The sequence below is a fragment of the Heteronotia binoei genome, chromosome 1 (assembly GCF_032191835.1).
Source record: "Heteronotia binoei isolate CCM8104 ecotype False Entrance Well chromosome 1, APGP_CSIRO_Hbin_v1, whole genome shotgun sequence".
Taxonomy (NCBI): domain Eukaryota; kingdom Metazoa; phylum Chordata; class Lepidosauria; order Squamata; family Gekkonidae; genus Heteronotia; species Heteronotia binoei.
The window spans coordinates 199,461,811-199,471,344 of NC_083223.1; the positions used below are offsets into that span (position 1 = coordinate 199,461,811).

Here is a 9,534-nt window from a genome sequence, read left to right on the forward strand (position 1 = left end):
AGTAGTAATTATTAGGGATTTTTCTGAGCAGGAATGCACAGGAATGCAGCTCTGGTTGGCTTGCTGCCAGGGGTGTGTGGCCTAATATGCAAATAAGTTCCTGCTGGGCTTTTTCGTAGAAAAATTATCATCTTCTGTAATTATCATCTTTTGGTAGCAGGGATTCCTTATCCAGGCAAATGTCAAATATTGTGATGTCCCATCATAAGGCAGGTTCCACTCTATAAAACTGAGTAGACAGGAAAGCTAAATACTCTTGTTACAGCTCCTCCTATATGGACTGAAACATGATAATTGGCTCATGCTCATTTGAGAATTCTAGGATTTCCAACCTGTGATTGTGAAAGTCAGGTTCATACATGAACTTTCAATACACTGAATTTGCAAGATCCAGCAATGCCATATCATGGTGGTAAATGCTGCATCATGTACAGCAGAGTTTCCCAACCTAAGGGTCAGGATCCAAAAATGGGCCTCTGAAAGTGTGTTGCAGGCCAGGATTCCTTAATGCCCAATGCTCTCTTTTGTATTTTGGATACTAGTATCTTCTATGTCATACATTAGTTTAGTATTTTTTTTTGCATATACATGTTGATTGCAAAAAAATGTGTCCTGATGGTTACTAGCAACGCTCCCTCTAAACTATGGCGTCTTGTGAGCAAAAATTCTACTTCACGAACTACTGGCATTAAAGTTATGAGCTACTGCATAAATTAGTTTGCTCTAGGCCATTTTTTCCTGAGCTAAGACAAAAATGTGTAGACTGGAGGCTAAAAAACTGAGCTAGCTCACACTAACTCAGTTTAGAGGGAACACTGGTTACTAGAGTGAGTTTCTTAAGATTTTAGGAGGGATTAGAGGGAGCAATGGAGAATGAGGGGGTGGTCAAAGGCTTTGCGCATGTCAGAATGCCATTTACTTGGGGTTCATAGTGGAGGCAGCTGCACCCATTGTGTGATGTTTGTTGGTTTCTCAAAAAGCCTCTGGTTGGGCACTATAGACAATGGATGTTGGAATAGAAGGGTGACAAGATCATCATTTGTCTATAGTGCCAAATAAATCTTGGGCCACCCCTGGATGAGTCACTGTACCAGGTAAATTTGGACTTGTGTACTGAAAAGGCTGGAAACCGCTGATGGACAAGATACTTATTAATTTATATGCCATCTTTCCACTTCACAGCCAGGATTCAAGGGAGCTCACAAAAGAATCCGGAAGGCTAGATGCTGACACTGACACTGCAGTTCTAAACAGAATTGCTTTTTTCTAAGCCTACCGAGTTCAATTCATTTAGGCGAGGGTTGCCTGCACTGCAAAACGGGTTCATGTAATTATTCCTAAAAGTTCCCTTTGCTGGCAGAGCTTGTCACAGTTCTGTCAGCCCCAATGCTTTTCCCAGCTTCACGGGAAGCAGAAGCGCAACAGGTCTGTGGCCCCTGGGATGCGGCGATGGATGGAAACGTCTGGCGTCAGCCCCCGAAGCCCTGCCCGCGGGGAGTGGGGCGGGGTAACCTCTGCCTTTCGGCGAGGGCGGAAAAAAGGGCCCCGCCGCCATGTGGCTGTAAAAGGCGTCGGGGGCGGGCAGGACCCGGCGCGCCTCTATAAGGCAAAGTGCAGAGGCGGGAGGCGCACTTGTTGCCGGCGCTTATCGGAGCGCCTCAGTCGATGCCCGACGGTCCAAAGGCGCAGCGCAGCCATCCCCCCACTCGTAGGGGCAGGACTAGGAGGCGCGCGACTCCGTGAGGCTCGGCGGGGGCTGCTTGCGGCAGGGAGGCTAGCTGGGCCATGGGCCGGTACACTGGCAAGACGTGCCGCCTAAGCGTCATGCTGGTGCTGACGGGCGCCTTCTTCGTGGCCGAGCTGGTGTCGGGCTACGTGGGCAACTCCATCGCACTGGTGTCGGACTCCTTCAGCATGCTCTCCGACCTGATCGCGCTGTGCGTGGGCCTGGCCACGGGGCGCATCTCGCGCCGCCGGCGCCGCAGCCCGCGGGCCTCCTTCGGCTACGAGCGCGCCGAGGTGGTGGGCGCCCTCAGCAACGCCGTCTTCCTCGCCGCCCTTTACTTCGCCATCCTGGTGGAGGCGCTGCAGCGGCTGGCGCGCCCCGAGCCCATCAGCGACGCGGCCCTCATTCTGGTGGTGGGCGCGCTGGGCCTGGGCGTCAACGTGCTGGGGCTGCTCGTCTTCCAGAACTGGGCCGCTTGCTGCCCCCCCTGCTGCTGCCCGCCCCGCCGCAAGGACTCGCCTCCCAGCCGCGAAGACGAACACCCCCACGGCGGCCCTGCCTTCGCCGCCCCGGAGGGGGCGCCGGGAGGGTCAAACCGCCACGGCCAGGGGGCTGCGGAGGCCTGGAGCGTGGACCAAGCAGGTGCCCCTCGGTTGCTTTCTCTACTGGGGGACCTCGATGCTTGCTTTTCTCTTGCCTCCTCCTCGCGCCTTCCTTCTATCCACTTCTTCAGCTCTTCTTTAAAAAAAAAAATCTTCCATTTTTCTTCGCCTTTCACAACCGTTTGAGATTTCCTTTCTACTGTTTAGAACAGCTTTTACCCACCTTTCCTTTAATTTTTCAAACCCTTTCAGTCTTGGATTTTTACAACTTTTATGCCTCTTTTACACATGCTGAATAATGCACTTTCAGTGCACTTTGCAACTGGATTTTCCTGTGTGAAATTGCAAGATCCACTTGCAAACAATAGCCGTTGTAAATTCTCAACTTTTTTCTGCTCTTCAAGCTCTATTCCCTGGCTCCAGCTATTGCCATTCCCTTTGTCATTGTTTGGCCTGCCCTTTTTGACCTAAAGATTTGTTCTTTAAACAAATACATAGTGTGTGTGTGTGTGTGTGTGTGTGTATATATATATATATATATATATATATATTGTAATTTCACTGTGGTATGTAGATCAAGAATGTTGCTACATTAAAGTAGATTGAACTAGATCTTAAAAAGGCACTCGTTTTTTAAAATTCTTGTCAAGCTTTTTTTGCACATTTCTATCGCTTTCTTCCCGTATTTCAAATCCTGATGACCTCTCTTTTTGTCTTTCAAATTTCTTATTCTTCCTCAGCAATACTTCTTTCTCCATGGTGTTCCTGTTTGCCATATACTTTTTGTTTTCAGATTGTTCTCATGCTCGTCATAGTTTTTCTAATTTTCTTATACAAAGAAGCATGGAGAAAGGTTGCAGCATTCTTAAATACAAATGAATCAATATATGTATAAATATCTTCATGTGTATTGAAGCCTTTACAAGTATCATTAAAGCAAAGGCAGTGAAATACGTTGGTTGGCTAATAATTGTGCTGTAATGTTATGTACACTCTGTGTGTGTGTGAATGAGTGAAAAAAGTAATATTTCAGACACTAGCTTGAATGCTGACTATTTGTTTAAGATGGTTTTGAAATATTGGTGTTTTTTCTGTTTGTAGAACTTATACACAACACAGCGTTTCTTCTTTGAATGCAGGTGACTCCATAAATACCCAGAAGAAGGTTGAGGAAGAGGTGATAAAGAAAAAACAGAAGAAGTCTGAAGCTTTGAATATCAGAGGTACTGCACAGTTGATTGCGGGCTTCTCCAAAATTTGGGCACCATTCTTGTGAATGACCTCCTCTTGTTTGTAACCAAGCTTTCCACACAAGAGTATATTAGATTTCATGAACTATACATGCAAGAATAACTTTTTAGAATATTTACAAAATAATTTAGTTAATTTTTTGTTTCCCTGAACCAGCCAGTCTGGCACCATTTGACTAACAGAACTTTTGAACTATGAGCTGCTGAACTATGTAGGCAAAAATGGAGGTAAGAAGAAAAGGAAAAGGAAAGGTTCCCTGTGCAAGCACCAGTCGTTTCCGACTCTGGGGTGACATTGCTTTCACAACGTTTTCACGGCAGACTTTTTACAGGGTGGTTTGCCATTGCCTTCCCCAGTCATCTACACTTTTCTCCCAGCAAGTTGGGTACACATTTTACCGACCTCGGAAGGATGGAAGGCTGAGTCAACCTCGAGCCGGCTACCTGAAAACCCAGCTTCCACCGGGGATCGAACTCAGGTCATGTGCAGAGCTTAGGACTGCAGTACTGCAGCTTTAACACTCTGTGCCATGGGGCTCAAAGGGATAAATTGTTTAATGTTTACACATGGTGCTCCACAGACTGCTATGACCTTAGTTCATATTAACTTTATCCAAATAAATGTAACTGTGCAATGGTACACCTTTTTGGAATATCAGGCCACTTCACACATAACAGAAATCTAGTGGTACCCTGAAGACTAACAGCCCTCATGACATTTTACTTATATGGGAATAAGGGAGTGTGTGTGGAAATCATATTTGTTTTATTGCATACACAGGCTATGGGAAGGCATAGTGGGCAGTGTTTGTGTATATCTGGCAAAGTGAACATGTGCAATTTTCACACATAGTTGGGAACACAGTTTTCCCATTTATATTGGGGTATACCTATGTAAGTCAGATTTTATTTATGCATAAAGTGACCTATATTAATTTCTTTTTTTTTGTTCTCAAAGGCAATTTCTTTAAATGACTTCTGTTGACAAATGTATGTTAACGCTGAAGCCCTACTCTTTGCTCTTTAGAGGTGAGGCAGGTAGCAAGTAGAGGTAGGACATTTTGTATGGTGGCACCTTGCCTTTGGAATGCTCTCCCTCTTAAGGCTTTCCTGCCACATGCTCTATTTTCTTTTGAGTTTTAATTAGAGGTTTTATCTTACCAGATTTTAAAACTGATTGCTTCTGTTTATGGATAGTTCTTGCATGGCTTATGTCCAAAAGGCTGGTTTTAATGGGTAATAGTATTATATAGATTTAATGTTAAGCAACCTTGAGCAAGATTGTTAAGAGATGGAATAGAAATATCCTAAATAAATAAATTGGACTATCTAGTCATGTGTTAAGATTATATTTAACATGAGATGTTCTCAAAAGTAAGTTTTGATCAAGCTCTCGTTTATAGTCACTGCACTGGAAACCCTCCCTTATCACCATCAAAGCCAGTGATTTCTTTCCTATTCCAGGTGTTCTTTTGCATGTGATGGGAGATGCCCTTGGCTCAGTTATTGTTGTGGTTGCTGCATCAATATTCTATGTGCTTCCACTGGATGAGCAGACCCCTTGTAACTGGCAGTGCTACATTGATCCTAGTCTCACCATCATTATGGTGATCATCATTCTGACTTCAGCCTTCCCACTTATCAAGGAGACAGCAGTAATCTTGTTGCAGATGGTTCCCAAGAATGTCAATATGCAAATTCTGGGTGAGTTGCGTTTGACTGCTAGTAGCATACTTTAAAGCCCCTGGATTATACATTCATTCCAGCTCTAAATTCTCAAGAGTGTTGAGTACCTGAGCCACATGATGGTGTCCTAGCAACATGATTCAAATCTTGCTGGATTAGTGAAAGCATGCATTTTGAGAACACGGTACTTCTACAAAACAAGCAAAAAAAGCAAACCTTCAGCTGCTGTTTTCCAAATATTTGTTGTGATGCTGTGTACATTTTTAGAGGTTTCTAGTCCAATCATTGTAAACCATTGCTCAATGGTTTTGCATTATGGAGTACAAGCTGGGGGCCTGCAAGGAAATATTGGGGCTGAGATAAGCAATTTGGAAATCCCATACCACCAGATCTACTCCTCTGGAAATTCTCTAACTCTCAAGGGCTTAAGCAGATTGATGTCTCCTTTTCTCACTGTCCCTTTTAATTGATATTCAGCTGCTCTATGCAGTTTGTCCCTTTTGGAGCATATTCTGTGCTCATGAGGATTCCAAAGTATGCAGAGACCTCTACTTTGACAGTCCTAGTTTTGCATCCTCAAAATCAACATTATATTATATGTAACTTGTTTTGTTTTGCTTTTGAGATTGTTTTCTAAATTTTTCAGGACATTTTGTCCATACCAAACATCTTAGTTCACCCAAGTCAGAAGAGGGCTCTAAGCTACTTACTGAATCCTTTAATATTTATGTGGAATTTAGACGAGTTTAAGAACAGTTGTGTTATCATGTTATGAGATATTCTTCCAAGAAAGGCTCGGGGGAGGGGGGGCTAAAAGTAGATGCTGATATTCAGGAGCCCTGTGCTTAAAAAAAAAAATAGCCATGCAGGAAATCTCACTTGATTTGTTTTCTTTGTTTCTACTGTTGTTTTTTCTAGCAAACAAACTATCGGAAGTGCCAGGCGTTAACAGCATTCATGAGGTGCATGTTTGGGAGCTTGTCAGTGGAAAGAATATTGCCACCCTCCACGTCAAATGTCACACCACTTCCGATTACCAAGAGGCATCTTATAGAATGAGAGAGGTGTTCCATGAAGCGGGGGTCCATTCAGTGACCATCCAACCAGAGTACACAGACCACAAGAGTCCCGAAATCCTGTGCAGTGCCCCCTGTATCTCCAAAACTTGTGATCCCCAGTTGTGTTGTAGCCAACAAGAAGCAACCTTTGTCCAAGTAGGGAATGGCTACAATGACAAAAATGGCAGCATCACCCCATCACTGAAGAAAGCCTATAAAAAAGATTCAGTGGAAATTCCTGTTGAACCCATGTGGGCAGAAGATGTTGTCAAAAAGGACAAGTATAAAAAGAACACTTCCAATGAAACTGGCAATAGCAGGCCATATGTATGCAGTACACGATTTTAGACTGTTCAGCTTATGTTTTGTAACTAATCAAGGGCGAAACCTTCTTTGGACAAAGCCCAAATGTCTAACTAGCAGCTGGATGGTGGCAGGGCTTGCAGTATTCCTGGGAATCAGCCTTTGAAAGCTGGGTATCAGACATAATGTTCAAATCCTGATTCCATGGCAGACGTTCTTGTCCTAAATCAAAACATCTTGTTATTTGAGCAGAAGGCACTTTCACTTGTTCAGGGGGAGGTCATTGGTTCCCCCTCTCTCTTTACTCCCTCGTTCTCCCTGGAAAGCTGCTGCAGATCTCAGGGTCCTTTCCTTCTTTCAGTATAGTTTTTTTCTGGGTGGGGGGGGGGGGGGGAGCTGTCTCTGAGGAATATCTCCAATGCAAGAAGTAGTGCTTTCTGACCTTGCCATGGGATCTTTGGATTTAAGGTGAAGTTTTCCCTTCCAAACCTGTCCAAAGCAGTTTGTTGACCCATTTTAGTGCTATTTTTCCCCTCCCTGTGTGAATGATCTCTGTATTCCCACCTTCTAGTTTGTGGTAGAGGGTTTCCCTCTGGTCCTACTGAGATGGGCTGCTGGTTGTAAGCCTTACTGACCTCATGATTGTACTACCTTGAAGTACTTTTTCATTATGAAAGAAAAAAAGTAGAAATTTAACTGAGCCTTTTAAAAATACTCAATTTACTTGAAGTAAAATGTGGATGAAAGGAAGAGAGGAAGGCAGAGGGCTCCATGAATTCATAGGATAGAATATGTACTGAGGAAACCTAGGACGAAAAAAACCCCTAGGTTTTTAGTACTCCAGTATCATTAGCTAACATGATGGGGGAGAATAGCCCATATGGCTGCCTTTATTGCACTTGTCTAAATGGAGTACTGTCAATGTGTGCTGTGTCCATTGGACCAGTTAACATGCCCCTTTGTAGCAGCCATTGAAAAGGATGGTATTATGCCAGTGTTAATGAAGGAACTGAGTTCTGTCTCATCATCTTTTCTAGGAAATTTTTTACCACAGTAACTTGAAGGGGTTCTGCTTTCTCCCTATAAGTGATTAAAATAATTTTCATGTGTCTTAATTTGCCACATCAGAGAGGCACCTGTGTGATTTCTTCAAGAAATAAAATTTTAAGTTTATAATTTCTGTTAAATTAATAAGTAATTGTACTTAATCATGAACAGTTGAAGTACTGGGGTTTTCCCATTCTTTTCAGTATGGTGCTATTTAATGTATTTATTAAAGTATGGTGATTCTTTCAGGTAATTTTCTAGGATTTTATTTTAAAATGGTTTCTTCCTGATCTACTAGAATTGAAGGATTATAACTTAGCTCATTTTATGTGACAGTTCCATTTGACTGACTCACTGATTTCTTGGTAAACTGACCTTTTGTATTTTCTTACAACATAGTGTGAGATGTGATCCAGAAGGGCCCTTGTTTCAGAATATTGATAAGTTGTAGCCTTCTGAAACTTTGTTATGGCAACCCAAAGATCAGGGATTGCATTACCACTGGAAACCAAGCCAGTCAGCCAAATGGATCAATATTTTCTGGCTTTAAAGTAGAGCCAATGAATAAGGTAATAGATTGAATCAGGGCGGGATCATGCCATATTCTTGAGAGTGGTAATACTCTGTGCCATTAATTCTGCCATTGAGTTTTGGGTGTGGAGAGAAAACTTCTTGGTGAACTCTGGTTCAGTCCACCAGAGCATCGCTGTTGCTGATCCTCCATTGGTTCCTTGAAAGCCCCTATAGAAACTCTGGCTTACATCTCCTGCTTATATATTGCTCTGCCATTTAACTGAATGTATTTTTGTAGCCTAATTTGAGATTGTTTTTGTGTTTTGGTTTGCAGTTGTAACATTGCCTTGAATGTTTTTATATGTTAGCCATCTATTTATATTGCCTTGAAAAGAAATATATTCTCCTAAACACGGCAATCAAATTTTTAGAGAGCATATCTTTTTAACTTTATATAAATATCTTCAAATAGGCCATCATTTTGGTTTGGGGGAGCTGGTAAATATAATTTTAACTTCCAAACTCTGTTCAGCAAATAAACAGTAATGTGTCTTATTGTAAATTACATTCTTTCCTTACAAAGTTCATACCACCGATGCCGCCTTATTTCATTTTATTTAATGGTTTTAACTGTTTAATTCTTAACTGTTTTATTGTTCAATTTTAACTGTTCTATTGTGTTGTAATCTGTCCTGAGCCCATCATGGGAAAGGATGGACTATAAATTTGCCAAAAAAAAGATTAAAAATAAATAAATTATTACCTGTTGCTCAGGCTCTTAAAAGTGTATTCTGTAACCAACCTGCATAGTGAAGTCAATCACAAGCATTTTCCCTCAAATATTACATACATATCAGGAAAAACAGGATTAGAGAAATGTGAATGAAAACCAGAACCAGTTATAGCAGTTTGAAATACTATTATATTTTGTCTGAACTTGATAATAAAAAACAGGAAGTTTAGCTTTAGAAGTCCCACATTTGAACATCCAGTTCAGCCTACACGACCACTCCTGGCTGCCTCCAAACTTTTTTTAACATTGAAATTTAGGAGTTATTTCTAATCTATTGATTTAGAGTCATCATAGGCATGGCGGCTAGATCTTGAGGGGGGGCAGGTTTTGGATGTTAGTTTTAATCAGGTTGTACTTACATATTTAACTACTCTGGCTCCAATTCCTGAAATCTGGACCCAAAGTTCTATTGAAGTAATCTGTGATAAAGAAAGCCATTTGTTGGTTGTCGACTCTTAAGTTCTATTTAGAACCTCGGTTTTCTTGAAATAATGATGGTCCAGGAAAAAATTCAGTGAACTGGGCCACTTCATGGTAAAAGTTTGCCATAGGCCTC

General features: G+C 42.1%; 1 protein-coding gene across 1 annotated transcript; it reads left to right on the forward strand.

Moving 5' to 3' along the window:
- Positions 1-1,784: 1,784 nt before the first annotated feature.
- Positions 1,785-6,984, forward strand: SLC30A10 (solute carrier family 30 member 10). Its single transcript, XM_060246590.1, has 4 exons — positions 1,785-2,368; positions 3,468-3,551; positions 5,043-5,282; positions 6,183-6,984. The coding sequence occupies exons 1-4, from the start codon at positions 1,786-1,788 to the stop codon at positions 6,668-6,670; spliced, it is 1,395 nt and encodes a 464-aa protein (XP_060102573.1). The 5' UTR covers position 1,785; the 3' UTR covers positions 6,671-6,984.
- Positions 6,985-9,534: the final 2,550 nt, after the last annotated feature.